This window comes from Macrobrachium nipponense, chromosome 35 (assembly GCF_015104395.2).
Source record: "Macrobrachium nipponense isolate FS-2020 chromosome 35, ASM1510439v2, whole genome shotgun sequence".
In the NCBI taxonomy this organism is placed as follows: domain Eukaryota; kingdom Metazoa; phylum Arthropoda; class Malacostraca; order Decapoda; family Palaemonidae; genus Macrobrachium; species Macrobrachium nipponense.
In genome coordinates this window covers 43350564-43375563 of record NC_061096.1, presented here as the reverse complement: position 1 = coordinate 43375563, position 25000 = coordinate 43350564, and the positions used below count along the sequence as shown (strand labels likewise).

The 25000-nt window shown below is 35.3% G+C and overlaps 1 protein-coding gene across 1 annotated transcript in view; it reads left to right on the top strand.

Moving 5' to 3' along the window:
- LOC135208707 (dynein intermediate chain 2, ciliary-like) overlaps nucleotides 1-25000 on the top strand; it is a 203211-nt gene that overhangs the window by 144806 nt on the left and 33405 nt on the right. Inside the window, 1 exon segment of the mRNA XM_064241184.1 lies at nucleotides 15546-15760. Within this exon segment, the coding sequence (XP_064097254.1) occupies nucleotides 15681-15760 (80 nt within the window). The 5' untranslated portion in view covers nucleotides 15546-15680.

Below are 25000 nucleotides of genomic sequence, written 5' to 3'. Positions count from 1 at the left end.
CGCTTGGCCTTTGGCCTAAATTCTATATTTTGTTCCATCCGTTTCATTTCTGACTTTCTTTATTTCGTGAAAAGGAAGATCTTAATGCATGACTTCGTTCCTTCAAAAAATGGGACAGGAAAAATCGGAAGACCAATTTAGAGGGAAAAAATTTTTGATGTTGATTTATCAGAATTCGATGTTGTTTTAGCGGAAGATACGGGCGGATACCTGCCAGGTGATTAGATCAGCGGGAGAGGTAAAAGATTCCTTTGATTTGTTGCCTACGTCACGACATTGGCGTATATAAGGTCGTGTCATTATTCCATAGTCCTGCGGTGAGGCACGAAAGAGAATGGCAGGGTCAAGTGGTAGAGAATTCTTTTATTTTATGAAATTTTGTCGATTAAATCATTTTGCTTTTGAATACAGTAGCGCGTTGTAATGCAGTTCATTCTTAAATATATTGGCATTTAGCAGTTGATACGTAGGCGTTGATATTTTGAGAAATAAGCAGTTGCATAAATTATGTGTGTGCTTAGTAACTTTGGTTGGCACCTATGATGGTGCTAGACGCACGATCGTGGCTAACTTGAACCGTAAATAAAAAAAAAAAAACTACAGATGCTAGAGGGCTGCAATTTGGAATGTTTGATGATTGGAGGGTGGATGATCAACGTACCAATTTGCAGCACTCTAGCCTCAGTAGTTTTCAAGATCTGAGTGCGGACAGAAAAAGTAGGGATGGACAGACAGATAGCCATCTCGATCGTTTCCTTTTACAGAAAACTAAAAGTATGTTACGCCTAAAATGTGTATCGTGTACTCAGTCTTACTGAACGGTTCCATACTAACGCCTGCGCAGTACTGAGATTTCCTGATCGAGAGAACTCGCGTATGTCTTCATGAAGATATGGGGAGGGAGGGGGTTGATACATTAACAGTGCGGTCGATGTAGGAATCTAGCGCTGCCCGAATAGTTGAGAGAGGTTATGAGTTAATTGAGGAACGCCCACCATTTTCCTTCTGATATATTTTCCACGTATGGGTTTATGGAAGGGGCCCCCTCCGTTATTTACACTTCTTTATGATGGGCGAAAGGTTTTTATAGTCTTTTATTCTCCAGATAATTATCTCGCTTCCGGTTTTCCATGAGTGATGATAATATTAAGTAATTGATTGTGGTATGGATTTTATCTTAATAAAATTATCATAATCGTAATGTGGGATCGTTAAGACAGTGATTGTGGTATGTATTTCATCGTAATATTACTATCATACTCATATTGTAGGATTGTTAAGACAGAGGTGAAAAATCAACTCTTCTCCACTGATTCGTACCTGACGTGCCTTGTGCGACGCGCGCACGTACATATATACATATACATACATATATGTGTGTGTGTGAGTTTGCACGAGTGTAATTTCCAATGAATGCACACACCTTCAACCAAGTACACAGAATAAAAAATTACCTCTTCTGTTGTCACCCGTCTAAATCACGTGTGAGGCTGAGGTAAATAAACTGCTAGACAACACAAAACAAAAAATAATACTTAGCAAGTCAATAACCATTCGATTACAACACTACGGACGAAACTCTACATCATGTGTTTGGATTTGTTCAGGATCTTGTCAGTAACCGGAAGGAGAAAAACGAAATATTGAAGTACTGACTCTCTCTCTCTCTCTCTCTCTCTCTCTCTCTCTCTCTGTCTCTCTGACGACACTTTACTACACGTTTCCAGATTTGTTCATGATCCTTCCCAAAGACATAAGAAGGAGAAAAACGCAGTTTATATTGACTCTCTCTCTCTCTCTCTCTCTCTCTCTCTCGAACGAACGAACGAACGAACGAACGAACGAACGAACGAACGAACGAACGAACGAAATGATTACTGCTATGTGTAGGTTGATCGGTAATGCAATTTTACCCAGAGACTCGTAAACATGCAACATGCAATAGAGAGAGAGAGAGAGAGAGAGAACTCTCTACTTCCGAAATCACACACACACACACACACACACACACACACACACACACACACACACACACACGTTGCCTAGACTTCACGCGAGGATATTCTGAGAAAGCACATAGCAAGACATCAGTTATAAGAGAGTTACAGACATGATTCTCTTGAGCGAATTTGCGAAATACAGGGCAGTTTCTTATTAGGAGAAAAACTATTCCTCGCTCGAGAGTTTTGGTGTTTGTATTCAAGGTGGATGTTTAAATAAATTATGTACATATATATTTAAATGATCATATACCTATATATAATACATAGATATAGCATTATATGTAATATATTTTGATATATAGTATATAGTAATAATGTGTATACTAATACATAAATGTTTATAGCTGTATGTATATGTATAACATACAGAGAGAGAGAGAGAGAGAGAGAGAGATATTCGTGCGTATTTATTTAGATCATGAATTTAACTTGAATGATAACTCTAGAATGCAGCAATCTGCCTTGTTGAAGGGTTTGATAAATTTTTTTTCTCTCTCTCTCTCTCTCTCTCTCTCTCTCTCTCTCTCTCTCTCTGGAGATGGGAGTAGAATTAAAAGCGGAAGAGTCACTTACTACCAATGAATAATCAGCTATTTTTAGCTCTTGCTATCATTTAGATCCATGACTCAGCCAAGGAGACAGTTTCTCATTTTTAATGTCTGCAATTTTAAATCTGGCAGCAATAGAGTATGTGTATATGTATGCATGGATATATACATATATATTTGTCTATATATGTGTGTATACTGTATGTAATTGGCCATCATAATGACGTAAGTATATTGTCTAAAGTAAGTTATAGCTTAATTGTCGTAATATTTTAATGTATCACTTTATTATAAAGCCCTGAGAGGATATTACTTTAAATTTAAATGTATCTCAATTCCTACTTTATTTGTAATCGTGCTTGTAATCTCTATTGCGAAATATACTCTGCTTATAAGCTGAAATAGCCTAATATAGTACTGTGATATCATGAAAGTAATATGCTTTAAATGAGACAATTTCAGTCGGTCGACTATCATGGTCTATCTTACGTCTAAAGAAGGTAGTTTTATAGATTTGTAAAATATAAAAAAATCATGCATATCAAAACCCAGATGCACTTTGACCTAAAAGAGGACCACTAACAACCAAACTCTTATGCAGAGACGATGGAGTTGGGTAAACTAAAAAAAAAAAAAAAAAAAAAGGAGAAAAAGAAAAGCCACGAATGTTTTATAAAGCCCTTTAATTAATCTGCCGTCCATCCAGGGAAATAATATTTCTTTGAAAATTATTCCAAAACAGTCACGTAGCGGTAATAGGCTGAACGCGATCAGTCATCCTCACACTCTGGGGCCCCATGTGGGATTGGTGGGGTGGGGTCGGTTAGTGCCGTCAGTGGACCTCATGCGGTGCACTGTATACTAGGTATTACTTAAGGTTCTTTGCAGCAACCCCTTTTTATTCCTTTTACCGTACCTCTGTTCATATTCTCTTTCTTCCATCTTACTTTCCTCTCCGTGCAACTGCTGGGTTTTCCTCCTGTTACACCTGTCAAACCTTTTTACTATCAATTACCGTTTCAGTGCTGAATGACCTCGTAGGTCCCAGCTCTTGTCCTTTAGCCTAAATTCTGTAATCTCTTCTAAACGTCACACTCGGTGGCATTGAATCATGGGTGTTTGGGAGAAGAAGAAGAATAAGAAGAAGAAGAAGCAGAAGAAGCAGCACGTGCCGAAACTCACGGGTCGCTCACAGGGAATTCCAGAGGCCCTTCCAGCCTCGTTCCAGCCTTGTTCCAGCCCACAGTCTCCTCTCAGACGGGAGGTTGAGCGTGTCTCCTCGGCGCTGGTGTTGGAAGTCGAGTGAATTTGGTAATGTTTCTCCTTTTTAAGTCTTCGATTTTTTTTTTTTTTTTTTTTTTTTTTTTTTTGGTGATGCGCTGAATGAGATTATCGTGGTATTGGCTTATATGACATAGCATTAGAATTTTTTGTAGTTTTGTGGTGTGCTGAGTTACGTAAATAAGATTATCTATATATTGTTTTTATGATGTAAGTATCAGAGTTTTATTTATTTTTGTGACAGTGATGCGCTAAATATAATTATCATGGGATTTTTAATGATTTATGTATTGTGTGTGTGTGTGTGTGTGTGTCAATTTTAAATCATTTTTTTGTGCTACTAAACCTGAATTGCGAATGTTTTTAGTGGTTGTCCAGAATTATTCTTAGTGGAAAATATCTTGGTAATATAAATGGAAATTAGAATTTGTTTGTTGCAAAATTACATACAAATCAATTCATCTCTCTCTCTCTCTCTCTCTCTCTCTCTCTCTCTCTCTCTCTCTCTCTCTCTCTCTCTCATAAGGGAATCATCTGTATCACAGTAAATTCAACAAGTTTTCCCTTGTGTTATCGATACAGTGGATGTCTGTTAAAATTTTCAGTTAATTGTGTAATTAACAACATTTTCCACTCCAGTATTTATCTCTTGAGTTGCGCTGAAAACATTTCGGTGTTGCTGGAAACACTTTAAGAATGAAGACAAATGATTGGTTGGAGAGTCTGCTTTTGTTACTTAAATTCGGTGATTGATTTTCATGTTATATATTTTTTTTTTCTTTTGTCGCTGTATGAAGTTAGGAATATTCGAGTGTTTATAGTTTTTATTTTTGTGGATTTCAGACAGGGGTTTTTGACTTTGCATTCGTAAATGGGTTTACTTCTAATTTACATAAATACATATATATGTGTATATATATTAATATCTATATTAAATATATATATATAGTACATATATATAATATAAGATTATTATAATGGTATATATATATATATTATATACAAATATGATTTAATATTAAAGTTTTATTAGTAGTTAATGCATTCTCAAACATATTATCCCACACCTACACACACACACACACACACACACTCACATATATATATATATGATATATATATATATATATATGTGTGTGTGTGTGTGTGTGTGTGTATTTTTATATATAGACACTCCCTCCTCACGAACAAATATAGGAATACACCAAAAATCGACTCACGAAAATGTTACTCGTTGCAAAATGCGCCTGGTGTATTTACCGAATTGGAAAGGAATAATAGGCATTCGTGCATGTTCGCCCGTGAATATCTAGGAATACATTTATTTTTTCTCTCTCTTTATTTGGTAAAGAAAATTTATACAGTGGAAAACTGATTGCTGGTTTTCGTGTGTTTTTATTTTTTGTCCAGACGTCCCTACATCTTTTTTAATATTTCTTGTCACCCCCACAAAAGAGGTCTGATGTATACTGTATACATAATGCTTGCATTTATATGTATAAGACAGTTAGTTAAACCTTCTCCCATAGATGCAGGCCTGATGTGTAGTGTATATAAACGTGCATGAGCATATATGTATAAGAAAACAGTTCAACTTTCTCTCATCTCATAGATGCAGACTTGATGTATAGGTACTATTTACAAAAATGCATGAACGTATATGTATAAAAAGACAGTTAAATTTCCCTCACAAACCTATGCGCATGTGCAGATTCTCGTTTTGTTGTTATTCAGTGAAATGAAAGACCATATTGAAACTAACTCCATTTTAGCAGATTCAGAAAAATCTGAGATTCTTTGAGCTTTCACTGTGATATCTAATTTATTTATGCTTTCATCTAGAAGCGCCTCAGTGGCGTGATCGGTATGGTCTTGACCTGCCACCTCAGTGGCCGCAAGTTCGAGTCTTGGGTATTCCATTGAGGTGTTAGAGATGTGTATTTCTGGTGGAAGAAGTTCACTTTCGACGTGGTTCGGAAGTCACGTAAAGCCGTTGGTCCCGTTGCTGAATAACCACTGGTTCCATGCAAAAAAAACACCATACACACACCACTACAAGCTTTCATTTAATTTAACTTCAAGTTCTTCCATACTAGGTAAGTTTCCTCTCTCCTTAATAGTGAGTTGCCTTCTCCATACTAGTAGGGAGCATTAAGTTGGTGTTTCCTTACCAATAAGGCATAAGTTACCCCTTTTTGAATCAAGCAAAGTTATTAAGTTTGCCCTTCTCATGTTTTGTAAGGAGACCATATTTTCATTGCCTTACTAGGCAAGGAAGTCTTTGCCTTTTCCTTACTAGGGATGGACACCCTTAACTTTTCCTTGCCCTTTTCAAATGAGGCAAAACTATTAGGCTGACCTTTCCATACTAGGCAGCTAAGCTTAAAATTTAGCCTTTCCATAACAGATAAGGAGATTTGATTACCCTCATCAGACTAGGTAAGGAAGTTATGTTGCCGTTTCCATTGTAGGTAAGGACATTAAGGACGTTATGTTGCCGTTTCCATAGTAGGTAAGGACATTAAGTTTCCTATTACCTAGTAGGTAAGGACATTAAGTTGACCTTCTCATATTAGGTGACGAAACTAATTTGCTACCTTTTCCACAATAGATCAGGAGATTGGACTACCCTCACCATACTAGGTAAGTACACCAAGTTGCTCTTTCCATGGTAGGTAAGGATATTACGTTTCCTGTTCCATAGTACGTAAGGATATTAAGTTGACCTCTCCATACTAGGTATCGAATATAAATAGTTGCCCTTGCCAAAATACATAAGGAGATCGGTTTATCTTCGCCATATTAAATAAGGACATTATGTTGCCGTTTCCATAGTAGGTAAGGACGTTAAGGTTTCCCTATCCTTACTAATTGTATTATATCCGTAAGTCCTTTACCGGTTCCTTCGATCGAAGTCGAAAAGAACATTTCATTTTTTAAGTGGTCTGATTCAGCTTCCAAACGAAAAAGAAACATTCTCTCTCTCTCTCTCTCTCTCTCTCTCTCTCTCTCTCTCTCTCTCTCTCTCTCTCTCTCTCTCCGGAAATAATGGCAATATGGCCTCAAATGCTAGAGCTGGTGCAGGCATTACGAAGCGATTTTAGGAAATACTTCAAGTGATTGCAACTCTTTGTTGCCTCCACTCAATTCGTGGCAAGAAATGTCGGAAAATTATTCCTTTTATTCCGTCATCAAGAATAGAGGAGAATAAAACTGATGAAATACTACAAGAAGAGACTTCTGAAGAATAACCTATGTTTATATTTGGTGAATTTGTGAAAAAAAAAAAACATACATGCAGGTTCGATTCCTACTGCGAGCGTCAGAATTTATTCATGTTCTTGCATTTGGCTCTAAGGCTTAAGAAGGCATTATGTTTATTACAGTTACATGCTTAACGGTTAAAAGTGACCAGTAGATATATATATATATATATATATATATATATATATATATATATATATAATATATATATATATATATATATAGTATATGTATATTGAATTACTGTAGTTCAATATAATAATTACTTAGAGATGAGAGAGAGAGTGAGTGGGATATACATAAGTATAAAATATATACTATAATATAAAAATGGATTTAAAGGCAGACAGACAGACAGATACATATGTATAAAATATAAACTAATATAAAAATGGATTTAGAGAGAGAGAGAAGAGAGAGAGAGAGAGAGCTTACCTTCCCTTAAGCCTGGTTCACACTATGCCAGTATTTTAGTCAAGTGGCGAGTAGTTTAGTTACTACTTTCCTACTAAACTGATCAATTTCGTTCGCACAACCAGTCAAGTAGAGTACATTAGTGTGTAAGGCATCGCAAGATGAACAGGCAACGCAGCAAAGCTAAAAGGCTAATAAAAGATATTGCAATAGCTATTTTAGAGGAAGTGGAGGAAGAAATAAGTGTGTCAAAAAGAAAAAGATTATGGGAACGAAAATGGATTCAGAGAAGAAATCAACTAGGAGCTACTAATTCACTTCTCAAGGAATTAGAAGTAGAAGATCCTAGAGAATTACTACTCAACTTTCAGAATGAGTCAAGAATGTTTTAACTTTCTGTTGATGAAAGTGCAATCACAAATTCAACGAAATGATACTCATTGATTTGTTTATTTTTATACTGTGGACATTTAACATTCCACAAGCTCTCATGTTGTAAATATTTTGAAATAAATTTTAGTGTTGTCTCTTCATTCCATCGAAGTGCCATTTCTGCGGCAACCTACAACTCATGAACTCCACTAAATTACTAAATTCAACACGTGTTCTCACTGGTTTAGTGGACGAATGATAAGTGGGCGGAGCTACTACTTGACCGTAAAAATAGAACATTTTGAATCGACTAAACACTAAATCACTAAATTGCCTACTAAACTACTTGACTAAACTGTTTGGTGTTCAGACACGTTTAGTAGCTAAATTACTCGCCACTTGACTATAAATTACTGGCATAGTGTGAACCAGGCTTTACAGACATTACATCTTGTTCGGGTTGCCCCAGGTCCCTCATTGTGAGTGTCTACCAGAGAGTTGCTAGTGCATCTTCCGATATATTTTGCATCTTCCAATCTTGGATGGTCTGGGATGCAGCTTAGATATTTGTCGAGCTTATTCTTAAACACATCTACACTCACTCCTGATATATTCCTCAGATGAGCTGGCAACGCACTGAATAGGCGCTGCATTATCGATGCTGGTGTATAGTGGATTAATGTCCTGTGTGCTTTCCTTATTTTTCCTGGTATAGTTTTGGTCACTATTAATCTACCTCTGCTTGCTCTTTCTGATATTTTTAGCTCCATGATGTTTTCGGTAATTCCTTCTATCTGTTTCCATGCCTGAATTATCATGTAGCGTTCTCTTCTCCTTTCTAGACTATATAATTTTAAGGATTGTAGTCTTTCCCAGTAGTCAAGATCCTTAACTTCTTCTATTCTAGCTGTAAAGGACCTTTGTACACTCTCTATTTGAGCAATATCCTTTTGAAAGTGTGGGTACCATATCGTATTGCAATATTCAAGTGGACTACGAACATATGTTTTATAAAGCATAATCATGTGTTCAGGTTTTCTTGTTTTGAAGTGCCGTAACAACATTCCCATTTTTGCTTTACATTTTGCCAATAGAATTGCTATTTGATCATTGCATAACATGTTCCTATTCAACATCACACCAAGGTCTTTAACTGCTTCCTTATTTGTGATTATCTCATTATTAGGTCCCCTATATGCATATAGCTTTCCTTCTCTGTCTCCATAATTTATTGACTCAAATTTATCAGAGTTAAATACCATCCTATTTACCTCTGCCCAATCATATACTTTGTTAAGGTCCCTTTGTAGCGCGTTCCTATCTTCATCACAAGTAATTTCTCTACTTATTCTTGTGTCATCGGCGAAACTACTCACTACCGAGTCCTTAACATTACTGTCTATGTCTGCAATCATAATAACAAACAGTAATGCAGCTAACACCGTACCTTGTGGCACACCGGATATTACCTTAGCTTCATCCGTTTTCTCATCATTTGCAATAACTATCTGTTTTCTGTTGTGTAAAAATTCTTTTAACCATCTTCCTACTTTATCCACTATATTATGTTTTCTAATTTTCTTCGCTAATATATTATGATCTACCTTGTCAAAAGCTTTTGCAAAGTCTAGATACTCCACATCTGTTTCATTTCTGTTTTTCATATTTTTGTATATGTTCTCACGGTGGACTAACAGTTGGGGTTTGTGTACTTTTTCCGGGTACAAAACCATGTTGTCCTATATTACAAATTATTTTTTATTAAATGTTTCATAATATTTTTCTTCATACCCTTTCATACTATGTGATGTTAGACTCACAGGCCTATAATTACTTGCCTCTAGTCTTGATCCACTTTTGAAAGTAGGGGTAATATATGCTAATTTGTGCTCATCATAAATCTTGCCTGTATCTACACTTTGTCTTAACAATATTGCAAGTGGCTTTGCGATAGAATGAACTACTTTCTTTAACAAAATAGCAGGGACACCATCAGGCCCAGCTTCAGCTCCATTTTTAATTTCATTAATAGCCTGCACAATATCAGCTTCATTAATATCTATGTCTGCTAAATATTCACTGTTTTGATCCCTTACTTCTGTATCATTATCTTCATTGTCAATTCTAGGGGTGAATTCTCTCATATCTTTCTGTCAATATGTTGTATATTTCCTTTTTTCATTCATTAATCTCCCTTCAATTCTTAGAGGGCCTATTTCTATTCTTCTTTTAGTAATCTTTTTCGCATACGAGTAAAATAGTTTGGGATTTTGCTTGATATTTACTAGGGTGTTTTCTTCCAAGTCCGTTTTTAATTTTCTTTCGATTGAATAATCTTTTGTTCTGCATTTTCTATCTTACTTTTTAGTTCCATCATTTCCCATGCATTTTTTTCTTTTGCAAGACCTTTTTTCCACTTTCTGATTTTCTGGAACAAGATCCTTCTGTCTCTTGGTATGCATGACTGATGTTTACTTTTCTTCTTCAGTATATATTTATCCACTATTTTCTCTAATATTTTATATAATATCTCCGTATTTACCTTTATATCATAACTTACAAAAATGTTATCCCAATCTTTGTTTAATTCTTCATTTATTTCTGACCATTTTATATTTTTACTGTAGAAGTTGTATTTTCCATATCCTTCCCACTTTTTCATTTCTTGCTTATCTCTGTTTTCACTTGCTTTGGAATGGACCGTTAATTCTATGACATTATGGTCTGAAATACTTGCATTATAAACTATTATTTCTTTAACATAATTCACCTCGTTCACAAATACTAGGTCTAAAGTATTTTCCTTTCTTGTTGGCAGGTGATTTATTTGTTGAATGTTGTATTCTAGTAGCATATCTAATAGCTTTTCGAATTGCCTCTTATCTTCTGCACTACTAGTACTCTCTTTTTTATATGTATAAATACAACCACAGTCTCCTATTCGTTCATTCCAGTCTACAAAAGGAAAGTTAAAGTCTCCGGATAGGAGAATAGTCCAGTCCTTGTTATTTCTACATATATCATCCAATTTTTCTATTATTGTGTTAAACTCTTCAGTATTAGGGGGTCTATATATTACTATGTAATAATTTTTCAGATTCAAATTCTCCCGCTATTAGTTCACATTTCTCCGAGTACTATTTCTCATATAATTTTTCCTTGTTTTTGTCTTTCCCATATATCGCGGTTCCCCCTTGATTCCTATTTTTTTCTATCTGATCTATAAGTTTGGAACCCTTTTATTTGATCGTCATTACCAGTCTCTTGGGAATACCAGGCTTCACTTATATTCATTATATCAATTTTCTTTTCAATTTGGGTTAGTTCTTCTAAGTACTCTATTTTCCTTTTTGAGTTACTCATAACTAAACCCTGCGCATTCATCACTATGATGGTTTGCGTGTTTTCTCCTTCATTTAATATGGGTAATAATAAGGATTTTACCATGTCTCTTTCCTGTTCTGGTATGTTGTTCTTTTCTTCATTTCCAGAAATTCTGACATTAAAAAATCCAACTTTTCCAAAATATTTAATCTTCCTTCATCATAATTATTCATTTTGTGTCTGAATCTGCAATTTTCTCCGTATCTGCAATATCCCCTAGCATCGTACATACAGTATTTATATCTTGAGCTGTAGTATCTTGGAGCTGATGCTTGGAAATTCTTTTCTGACACTCCATATCTCGGTGATGGCTTGCTTTTTCCTTTACCTCATGTTCTTTGTTTCTCTCTTTATTTGTTTCTTTGCTATTTTGGATTTTATTATTTAATTGATTATTTAATTGATTTTGATTCATGGCTACAGGATGCATATATTTACATTTTTGTCGAACTTACATCCTTTTCCTTCTTTTAGGTTTTTGCATATTTTTGGATGTAGATCTCTGCAATCATCCTCATAGCCGTCTAGGTATGCACATTTACCATAGATTTCATAGTTGTGACATACCTTGGGATGTTTGTAGTAACATCTTTCTCCGAATCTGCAATTCCCTCTTTTCAAAAGGATGCAGACTTTGTCTTTCTTGTCTATTTTTTCCTCTTTCCCATCACTGTGCAGATCTGGGTAGAGCCTCTTCGGGATTTTATTTTGTGTTGTCATGTCGTAATTTATTTCTTCGTATGTATACTGCTTGATAGCCTCATATGTAGTATCAATGAGTATCTCTGCATCCATACTCTTGTCTTGTTCTTTGTTTTCCTTATTTTTTTCTGTCATTTCAGTTTTGTTTTCTTCTCTTCCGTTTTCCTCTTCTTCTTCTTCCTCAACTATTTGCACATCAAGTCTTGATTTAATAGCATTGTCTATCCATGATAGACATGTTGAGCAAAATATTCTGGTATCCTTACTCATATCTTGCATTACTTCAGCACATTGAGGATTTGTTGGAATGTTGCATGCAGAACATTTTCTGATCAGGTTTTGTGGATTAACTATGCTATACCACACCTTACACAGTTTGCATGCTTTTGGCATTCTTTTTCCTATTGCATCAATTAGTATATTCACAATGTTCACCTTATTCATTTTCTTTGTTGGAATATGTTGATTGATGTAAATTTTCTTTATGAGTCTCTTGACCACTTGGATTTTATTTGGAACTTCTTCAATTATTTTCAAGATGTTTTCTGATGATTTGTTCCAGTTTGAAGGATCATATCCTTCTAATATGTCTATGAATGCTTTTGTATCTTTTTGATTAGGGCTGTTATTGATCTCATAGATGAGAAATGCCAGCTCCCTTCCTGCTAGCTCATCACATTGTGAATCTGCTAGACACGCAAGATTTCGCCATTTTTTTCCACAGTTGGAACTTACTGTCATCTTGATCTGATTTACAATATTTCACTTGATAAACTAACTTAGTAGACGCTTTATCCTACTATTTTCACTCTAATCTTATCACCGACAGTTCACGAACACTTGTAGATATTTTTTCGATTTCTAGACTTATTTTAAACGCGTGATATGTGTTGATTAATCAGACTGTGCGCGGGTACGTCTCACCAAGCAAAATGGCACTACTCGAGAGAGAGAGAGAGAGGAGAGAGAGAGAGAGAGAGAGAGAGAGAGAGAGAGAGAGGCGGATATACTATACATATGGATTCAAATGATTTTGCTTAATATACATGTAAATTGCAAAGGGGAGAGAGAGAGAGAGAGAGAGAGAGAGAGAGAGAGAGAGAGAGAGAGAGAGTGAAGGGGGGCAGTTGACTATGTTTTTCCATGTATTATTTTACGACAAGCGTAAAGAATATTCTTTTATTATATATATCAAGTGGACTAGAACATGCCACGAGACCACAGGGTTAAAAACGATATAAAAAGATATGTTCTTTTCGTGGTAAGGGTCACGTGACCACTTCTCGGTCAGAGAAGAATTCTATTTTTTTGTTTCTTTTTTTTAAGCTGCCGTCACATCATATTATGAGCTCAGCGACGTAGTATATTGTTGGTATTAATGTATTTTTTTTGTTTAGTACAGTCAAGTCTACAGCTTCTTTCATATGACATTTCCGACTATGTTGACAAGGTGTATATTTTTTTTATTCCTAATTTCTCTATTACTATCTTTTGGGGGCTTATTTTTTAATTTTTATTTTGCTTACCTTTAAGTTTAAGACTTTCTAAAGAGGACTATTTAAATTGTAGATTAAATAGTCCTCTTTTTGGGGGCTTGCTTTTCAAGTTAATAATAATAATTATAATAATAATAATAATAATGATTATTATTATTATTATTATTATTGTTATTATTATTGTTGTTGTTGTTGTTGTTGTTGTTGTTGTTGTTGTTGTTGTTATTATTATTATTATTATTATTATTATTATTATTATAAAAAATTAAAAATAACAGTAATAGTTCCAAGGCTAAAATAATAATAATAATAATAATAATAATAATAATAATAATAATAATAATAATAATATTTACTTGACAACGATGCTTCCTAGGTTGCAATTTTCTGAGAAGTGACGAAGATTGTTCAAATATATACACACAAACGCACTTACACAAACACAAACCGCTTCCGAGAGAATGGAAGCGGCTACCGTCTCACATCGCGTGTTTCATGAACAATGGCCGTGGACATCAATGATTCTTATTTTCATTTCACCCCCTTTAGGTCATTTCTCTCCTCGTCGATGCTTCTGCAGCAGAAGCTGTTGGGGTCTAAAGGCGTGGCCCGTCTTTTCCCCGCCCTTCAATCTTGCCTTTGGTTTGACGAGGTTCTGGGCGAGTTAACGCCGATTCTCCACTATGCTGATGCCTCATATTTGTACCGATTCACCAGCAAAATATTCAAAATGACCTACGGGCTGCTCTATGAGCAAGAGCCCGTGCTGGCATAAGGCCAGCGTAATCTTCAACCATATAATATTTGTCTCGTAGCGGCATCCCAAAGGCGAGAGTCCCGTCAGTGCGTCTAGCGTGGTACACATTAGTTTGCGGCGTCCCTTAGACCCATAGCTGCACCCACTTCTTATCCTTTTACTTTATACCTGCTCTCACTTTCTTACTTTATACCTGGTCTCACTTTCTGTCGTCGATCTTGTTGTCCAGCCACTCTTAACACCCTTTCTTCGATGCCTCAAGAGCAGATTTGCTGAAGGAAGTGTCCCCGTGCTTGGCTAAACAGCCTGATCTTCATGAATCAGTAATCGTTTAGCAGCAGCTGTCTTGAGAGGAGATCTCCGAGTCTTCCCAGTCCCATTTTGCTGAAGGGTCAGTTGTAATACAATCTCTCTCTCTCTCTCTCTCTCTCTCTCTCTCTCTCTCTCTCTCTCTCTCTCTCTCTCATTGTTGTTTGCAAACTATATCATTATCCCTTTCGTTTTGATGTTAACTTTTGGGGAAATTATCCGGAGTGCAACGAATTTTCGCCTACTAATTTCGTGTTTTGCAGTTATGTAACTGTCAAGTTTTCCTCAGTAACTGTCGGCTTTTATTAGCTGTTTCGAACTAATGTCTGTATTATTTGTTTTACGCCGTATATATATTTTTTTAGTGAGATAAACATGATAAATGCATTGCATAAAGCTTTTATCTTATGTTAGCGGATGAATCTTCTCTCTCTCTCTCTCTCTCTCTCTCTCTCTCTCTCTCTCTTTGTCATTTGTCTGTGTTTATATAATAAGCCAGAAATAAAGTGGATCGAATTTTTCATAGCCAGGTCACAGTCATGTTGGTAATATAAGTAATTACCGTATAAATGTATGGGTGCAGAAAATCACGGGGCAATTCATAATATTTTTACACACATGCACACAAACGCACACAAACACTCACACAAGGATGTGTTACATCTCCATGGCCATCATATATTTTTAGGGATGCGTTAAGCAAGAAGTCAAGGAAAAAGCGCTTGATGTCGGTATGATGTTGGAAAAAACGCCATGAAAGATTGGTGTTTGTAGATGAAACATTATTAACTGTTGACAGTGAAGAGAAAGATTACTGGCTGAGAATAATGGATATATATATATATATATATATATATATATATATAATATATATATTATATATAATATATATATATATATATATATATATATTCGTACAGATTTGCATGCAAACGTTTACATATATTTATGCAATTATGGAACGAATTTCAATAGCAATATTGCTTATAATATTTTATCTCTTGTATTTCACCAGATTTAAAAGAAAATAACATCTCTGAATCAAGTGACGCATGCCCAGACCACAGTGAGAGAAAATTCCCAGAAGAGAGTCTATTCTTGAACTCCGCTGAGACAGAAGTGAGCATCGCCAATATTAAACTCCTCCAAAATGTGGAAGAACGTTATGTCCAAGTTGAAACCTCCTGCGCCGTCAGATCACGCCATCGAAGGAGCGCAGCAGGTTTTACGGTGAGTGGCTCTTTTTTTTTTTTTTTTTTTTTTTTCTACAGTGGCTTTTCAATATAAGGGATCTTGTTTATACTCTGACTGTCGTGTTTTATTTTTAATTAGTCCTTAAAGGCCTCTTGATTTCGTGGAGTTTGAGGTTAGGGGCTCAGATAGTCACTGTTAGCATTCTAGTGCATTGTACAGACACACAGTACTATCTAACTATCTGTCTATAAATCTGTCTACTATCTATCTATCTATCTATCTATCTATCTATCTATCTATCTAGATATATATATATATATATATATATATATATATATATTACTGTAGATCGGTTAAAGGATAATAATATTGAATCCGTGTTGTTTGAGCCAGTGTTTTTATATGAAAATTACAGATCCTGACGTTAGTATAGACATAAAATATACTCTTAGTGGATCCACACCACATGTGCAAAATACGAGTATATATTGTTGGTGTGTATATATATTTATGTATGTATATGTGTATTTCATTCTGTTTTAACCCAAATTTGTCGAATACTGTCAAGGAACATGTCCAATAATTAGATAAATCTCACTATACCCAAAACAAATCGTGCGTATGAGATGAACCTTCTGAGATTTGCAATTCTGTATTGACCCAAAGTCGGAAGAAGATAACTAACTCTCCGTCACGTAATTTTCAAGAAAGGTTGTAATTTAGTTTTGGTCAAATTCCAGGTTACTGCCCTTTCCTTCGTCATTAGATCCACAGAAATAATTGGGTGAATGCATATTTTATTGGCTTTTGCTAAAATGTTACACTTTTTTTTTATAAATCACGACTTGCAGGTAGTGACGCGTTCAGTTTTAGACTAACATAAGTAATTTCGTGGAGTGATTTCTTAGTTGCTGTGTTGCTTGCTTTGTCCCAGATTACACGTGGATGCAATATATATATATATATATATAATATATATAATTTAATATATACATATATATATATATATATATATATATATATATATATACAAGATCGTTAAAGATAAATCAAACCAAAAGGCAGATCTGTTTAAGTTGTGCAGGCTGCTACTGCTAGCTAGGCCTATGTAGCTGTATTCCACTCTTAGAGCAGGTTAACCTAGCATTATGCTGTAATAGATGCCGTATGCCATTTTTAGGGTAAGTTAGCCTAGCACCGTGTGGTTATCTTACAGAGTTCCATAGGTTAGTTTCCCCACGTAACCAGTTCCCCTTGTCGTAGGCGTAAGAGAATTTCAGCGAGTTTATTCAGAAGGAAAAATAAAAATAGAGTAACACACGAAAAGGAAAATAATATGAATTAAATGGCTCTCAGAAATAAGACAACTGATTAGCGGGCAGACTGAACTTCATAAAAACAGGGTAACAGAACTTGACTGAATCGGAGGAAACACTATCTGGCTGACTATGACTGGTTTATTGTTTTATACGGCGTCCAACCTCAGCCAGTTGCCGCAGGTGAGGCCAGCTTCTGCTTCTTCTTACGATCCCTGGAAGGAATTTAATCTCGTCTGCAATTGTTGTTGCGTGATGAATATAGCCGACTATTGACAGTTAAAAAGAGAAGGGGGAGATGAAGAAACGACTTTTACGTCTCTCTCTCTCTCTCTCTCTCTCTCTCTCTCTCTCTCTCTCTCTCAAGGGGGAGGTTTGTTCTACAGCTTTTCTCCATAGATGTTTTTTTTTTTCTGAAAATCTGAAAAGGTTTAGAGAATTTTAACTTATATTATTTCTTCTCTTCTTATTCCTGTATGTTTGAGTTATGTGTGTATATATATATATATATATATATATATATATATATATATATACACTAGTACTTATATATGTATATATATATGAATATGTCTGCATTATGCATGTGCTGTACGGCAAGCATATAATCACAATAGACCTGTACAAGTACCTTCATAACACTCATGCAAAATCAGTATGAAAACAACAATCCTAACTAGGAAAATTATTACCAAGAAGCTAAACAGTATTTTATCATACCATTAAAAAGAATAAAACATAAAGAAAATCATAGAACAGTAAATAACATCTACAAAATAAATGAAGAATAGTTTCTTGTAAAACAAAAAACGGGACATTATAGTTTCCAAGAAAAATATCAAGTTCGCCAAGTTTGATTGATATTCCAGAGAAGTCGCACGTTCCAGCCAAAGTCCGTTGAACGACTTGAGAGTCCTTTACGCCAGGAATACCGCAGGGTAGTAGGATGTTCCATCTTTTCTGGAACCGTTACGGCTCCAAGTAGTCTTGTGCAAGATCAGGTTTTCTGACCTGAATACATCTTGGAGGCTTTATTTTCTCCCAAAACGAAATCGGTCCTCTGACAAAACACAACAAGGAGTAAATAATAATCTAAATCTGACGTGCGTGATGCACGCAGTTGCAATCGTTCCTGCATTAATGGAAAATTGCTTCCAAGAAGTGCCTACTCCCTTTCATTATTCCCAAGCAAATAACACCACAGCCTCTTCGAGGTTTTGAGAATAGTTCCCTGTTCTTCGGATATAAAGTTTCTCTTGAGCGTCTCTTGAACCGAAACTTGTAGAGCGCACATCATCTCTTGATACAGAGCACTGTATGTGGTGGCACTTTCCGGCACTGCATTTTGTGCCATCTGTAGCACTTACCGTATTATCTTAGAGTCGTGTGGTGGCACTTTGGGCACTCAATTTAATGCCACCTGTGGCACTTATAGCACTCGCAATTTTTCCCCAATGGCACCCTTAGCTCTACATGGAATTATACCACGTATCAGATAGGTGTTCACAAATTCGAAACTCGGAAAATGGTTGCTTATATCTTTCAGAATGGATAATAATAATAATAATATTAATAATTCCCTCGAGAGGGTTTCAGAGACATTCTTTGTCCACTAATTTAAGAATGTCTCTGGATGTTATCCACATCTACGAAAGTATTAAGAAAATCAGGAATTGAAGATTCATTTCTAATCAGCAAAGAGAATAGATCAAGATGGATTACTGATCACCAGGGAAAATAAATTAACATGCGTTACTAATTAGCAAGGAAAATAAATCAAGATGATTGCCAATCACCAGGAGAAAATAAATCACTGAAAGAGAGAGAGAGAGAGAGAGAGAGAGAGAGAGAGAGAGAGAGAGAGAGAGAGAGAGGAGAGAGAGAGAGGGAAAACATGAAATCACTTGACCCACCAAGAGACGGTTTTATAATCCCCCACGACTTTGTCCTTTTTTTTTTCTAGGTTTGTCACGCAATATTTAGTTTCCCGTGATCGACGAGGAACCTTTGAGAGGCTCCTTTTTGTGTATTTTTTATTTTTTTATTTGTGGAATCGTTAAAGCCCTATAAAAATTGTCTACATAAACGCCAGGTAATATTTCTGGACTCAACAACCTGGCCTCACGAAACTTCGAGGCACTGGAATGAAAGGAGACTCCTATCTGAATTCTCATATATATATATATATAATATATATATTATATATATATATATATATATATATATATATATATATATACATATAATATATATATAAATTATATATATATTATATAATATATAATATAACTATATATATATAATTATAATATATAATATATATATATATATTATGTTTATATATATATATGCCTGTGTCAATATTTTTGTAACTTAGTAAGTGAATGTGATTTTTTTTTTAGATTTCCAAAGAAGTCTTGATATGAGTTGGTTATAAAACAATTTGGGAAAAATTTTATTGTATAACATTTCTTTTTTTTATTTATTCAAAAGAAACCGTATCTGAGAAACCCAGATTAATGACCTTCTCCCAATCCGTCATTAGACAAGTTAATTATAAGCATTAGATGTATGGGGGACAGCCTTCATCCGTGTATGCAAAGTCTCCATACTTTTCCTTTCCAAATCTTTATCTCGCGTGTCCCGTCTCTCCTTTGGCGTCTTTTATCTCTCTCCCGAGGGATTCGTCTTTCTTCTGGTGTCATTGTCATTATCACCGACATTGTCATTATACTTCCCTGGATTTCTTTTATGTTGTTATTTCGGTTGTCAGTGTTATTGTCATTATCTCTGTCATCGTCATTATACTTTCCTAGGTTTCATTTAGGTTACTTCTATTGCCATTTTCATTATCATTATCGCTGCCGTTGTCATGATACTTCGCTAGATTTCTTTGATGTTGTTAATTCTGCTGTCATTGTTATACATTATCACTGCCGTTGACATTATACTTCCCTAGATTATTTTTGTGTTGTTTTCTCTGTTGTCATTGTTATTGTCATTATCTCTGTCGTTGTCATTATAGTTTCCTTGGTTTCTTTTAGGTTACTTCTGTTGTCATTCTCATTGTCAATATCACTGACGTTGTCATTATACTTCCCTAGATTTCCTTTGATGTTGTTTCCTCTGATGTTATTGTTATTGTCATTATAACTGCCGTTGTCATTATACTTCCCTAGATTATTCTTTATGTTGTTTCCTCTGTTGTCATTGTTATTGTCATTATCACTGCCGTTGTCATTATTCTTCCCTAGATTTCTTTTATGTTGTTAATTCTGTTGTCATTGTTATCGTCATTATCTCTGTCGTTGTCGTTATACTTTCCTAGATTTCTTTTATGATACTTTTGTTGTCATTTTCATTGTCATTTTCATTATCACTGCCGTTGTCATTATACTTCCCTATGTTTCTCTTATGTTATTTCCTTTGTTGTCATTGTTGCTGTCATTATCACTGCCGTTGTCATTATTGTTCCCTAGACTTCATGTATGTTATTTCTGTTGTCATTGCCATTATCACTGCCGTTGTCATTATACTTCCGTCATTATCACTGCCGTTGTCATTATACTTCCGTCATTAGCACTGCCGTTGTCATTATACTTCCGTCATTATCACTGTCGTTGTCATTATATTGCCCTATATTTCTTTTATGTTATTTCTGTTGTCATTGTCATTATCACTGCCATTGTCATTATTCTTCCCTAGATTTCTTTTGAGTTTTATATTTTGGCTTTTTCTTCATTTTCTTTTTCTTCTTCTTCCTCGTCTTCTTCTTCTTCTTCATTCGGGTTTATTGACAGAAGGCAAAGCACGTTCTTTTTATCATTTGCAGAGAGTTCCTCATTGGACGAGTCGGTTACGCGCTTGACTCCCGATCTCAGGGTACGGGTTCGATACCCCGCTCTGCCAACATGGGATCAGAATAATTTATTTCTGATGATAGAAATTCATTTCTCGGTGTGTTTCGGATCCCATAATAAGCTGTAGGTCCCTCTGGTAAAACTAAGATATGCTTAACTTTTGGAGTAATTGATCTTTGGTTTACGTCCCTTGATTTATTATCAATATTGTAGAGCTACTTTATGTTTCAAAGTATATCTTTTTTTTTCTTTTTTTTCCATAACCAGGGTCACGTAAAGCTGAGATCAAATAAGGGATAAGAAAAGGCTAGGTGTTAATTTTTTTGCCCAGCTTGTGGAAAAATATGTGTTCTTATAATTTCTAAATGCTTCTAGTTGTTGATTCTGCCTTGACAGAAGAAGGGTTCTTATCCTATGAATATTATTACTATATTACATACATACAAACTTTCATATATACACGTGTATGTGGAATATATACAGTAAATATATTATATAATAAATATATAGATATTATATATATCATATATAATATATATATATATGTATATATATATATATAGTGTGTGTGTGCATACGCGTAGTACACACACACACACACACACACATATATATATATATATATATATATATTATATATATAGAGAGAGAGAGAGAGAGAGAGAGAGAGAGAGAGAGAGAGAGAGAGAGAGACTTTTAATCCTCAAAGCGTCCTCGCCGTTTAAACTCTGAGAAAAAAATACAATATTTACCTTTAAATTTTCTCAAGCCCTATCAACGCTGTCGGGACATAATACAGCATTAGCCTTAACGCAAGCTGGAGAGAGAGAGAGAGAGAGAGAGAGCCGCTCCTTATCTGTTAGTAATTGTAGCTTTTATCCTTCTTAATAAGGACTTTGGGATCACTGGTCGTTTAATCCGTGACAAGGACGTGCTTTTGTCAGACTATCCAGATCCTTTGATGACGTGCAATCCTAAGGAACTGTGATGTCATGCGTGGATGAGTGATTTAAGCAGGAGTCTCTCTCTCTCTTCTCTCTTCTCCTCTCAAGGAGGAGTTCATTATAGCAAAAAAACTCTTCTCTTTTATAGCGGTTCTTCATTTTAGTCAAAAAATTCTTCTTCTCTTCTCTTCTCTCTCTCTTCTTCTCTCTCCTCTCCTCTCTCTCTCTCTCTCAAGGAGGACGTTCATTATAGCAAAAAACTCTTCTCTTTTATTGGGGTTCGTTCATTTTAGTAAAAATTCCTCTCTCTCTCTTCTCTCTCTTCTCTCTCCTCTCTCTTCTCTCTCTCTCTCTCTTCCAAGCAAGGGGCGTTTCATTTTATAAAAGCAAAAACTCTTCTTCTTTTATCCTGGGGTTTCGTTCATTTTAGTCAAAAAATTCCCTCTCTCTCTCCTCTCTCTCTCTCCTCTCTCTCTCTCTCTCTTCTTCTCTCTCTCAAGGAGGACTCATTATAGGAAAAACTCTTCTCTTTTATTGGGGTCGTCTTTTTAGTCAAAAATTCTCTCTCGTCTTCTCCTCTCTCTCTCTCTCTCTCTGTCCATAGCTTACGCGTTATGCAAACTGGAAATAATCAGGATAATCCCTGCAAATCATTTTTAAGCAGGCAAATTTTTTTTATTGTTTTGCGTATCAAGAAGGAAGAGTTCGCTCAGTTGGCGAAAGGCTTCTCGCAAAATCGCAATATGTCTATAGAAAATTCCTGTTGGATTACTTCCTTTAAATTAGTTCTTTTAACAGTATAGATTGTAAGAGATGGAAAGGTTCTCTTGTCATGGAAAAATTCAATCCTGTAAGAATGTATTAGTGGAAGTAAATTACAGGACACGAAGAAATGTATAAAAATGAAATAGTGGGATTATATTCACGTGGCTACAAACTCGATAGAAATTCATTGTTAAGGCACTTTAAATATATAGAATTTTGCTATTAGTCCACCAGGCTTTTACTAAATTCATCTGAGGAGTAATTTAATTTCACTTACGTGAGAATCGAGTAATTTCTTAAGTATATAATAATTTATATATATAATATATATATATATATATAGATATGAGTGATATATATATATATATATATATATATATATATATATATATATCTATATATATATATAGATTACCCATTCCCCATTAGCTGCATTCCTTAAAATCTGTACATTCTTCATATTTCTTTAGAAATTAGTGGATCGAGTGTGCTGTTTACCAGTTTACATTGAATAATTCCTGAGAGAAAGTACATATTTCCTTAAACAATACATTATTGCAGTAGTATTATAATTTTGATACATAAGTTGTTTATTGTTTGTTGTGTAATAGGACTGATAATCACTATATTGTTTATATTATTCAAAAATTTATTTATTATATCTTCAACTCATTGCATGAGGTTCCCTGTATACATTACCCCTGATCATCCAATCCCCTCCCTTCCCCCACCACCCCCAACCTTCCCCCCCCCTCCCCCCACCTAATGAAAATTCCTGGCTACCCCCTCAAGACTGTTTTGTTAAAAATGCTAAGCAATCCTGCTCATCCATTCGAAAATAAGTCTTTTTTTCCCTTCAGCCTCTTATGAGAATTTCGTTTCCATTTGCTTGAGTGTATGGATGACCTATGCGTGCTATCTTGGCATTCCGTGACCCGAAATTCGTAATATTTCTTCGTCCTCGGAATAGAAATAAACGTGATATATGTGTATGGGTTACAAATTCGTGCCGTGCCATTTCCTCGTCGTGTGATTCGAACGGTATTCACAATACGTCTTCGGTGGCAGAATAGAAGTAAATATTTTTATATAGATTTTTTTAGGTGTTGAGATAAGACGTCAGTCTAGGTATACATTTAATGGTTACGTTCCGAGACAGAATAGTATATTGCTATGAAATATGTCATAGATGGGTGTTCCGTAGTAATAATATTATTTTTTTGCTATGTTTGGTTACATAACTGTGGGTCCATAACTATTCGTCATCTAGAGGGTAAAGGACTTTTTTTGTGACTGTTCACAGAAGGTCAGGAGTAACCCGTCATGCTCTTAAGGATGATCGCCTGAAGTAATGTACAGGACTTTCTCTCTCTCTCTCTCTCTCTCTCTCTCTCTCTCTCTCTCCTCGCTCCTATCTCATCTCTCTCTCTTCTTCTCTCTCTCTCTCTCTCTCTCTGTAGCTTTTCAGAAAGATTTATGAATAGTACATCACGCATTCATTAAAGATTGCGTAAGATATTGAACTCTCTCTCTCTCTCTCTCTCTCTCTCTCTCTCTCTCTCTCTCTCTCTCTCTCTCTCTCTTGAAATTGTTGGAAAAATACCTTGACAACAATAGATCGTGTCAAACATCCCCTTCCCATGCAATATCTATTTTTTTCTTTCTTTCTTTACCGTGGCGTTATCAGTTTTAATTCCACGCTTACTCGTTCGTATTACAATAATTCTTTTATCATGAGTGAATTTTCTCGGGAAAAAAAATCACCCTGTCCGTATTTTTTCCCACAAGGAAAGAAAGCATGTTATTTTCTCCCGCGCTTAGAATTCCGTGTAATAACGGCACTTCAAAGATTGATGTTAGTGGAATGCAAAGGGTTCCTTCGAGACGGTGCGTGCTTGACTGCACCACAGGTCTCGTCTAATCTTCGCCGAATGGAATTTTTGTGTGACCTTACCTTTCTTGTCGCTTTCTCTCGTCGCGTTCTTCTCCTCCTTCTTTTGAGTTATGAGAGAAAGTGTTCACGTGTGAGAAGCGGTCCTTTTGAGAGAGAGAGAGAGGGGGGGGGGGGAGTTATTTATACGGATTTATTTCACGTTTTGTAAAGGATTACCTTCAAATACGATCACTTTTATAATCAAATTTAACTCTGTAATTGTATTACGTAAAATCATTTGCTGTTGTGAAAAAGAGTGAAGTTCTTTTTATTATGCTGGAAATCTTTATTTTTAAAGTGAATCATCTCTTAAATGAAAATTCTTGAGCTTTTTTAAACAACAATAATTTACCCTTATGTTGAATGGAGAGGGACAAGAGATCTCTCTATGCATTACAGTGAATAAATGGAATAGCATTGTAATCAACAGTGTAATTCCATAGCAGTGCATAGGAATT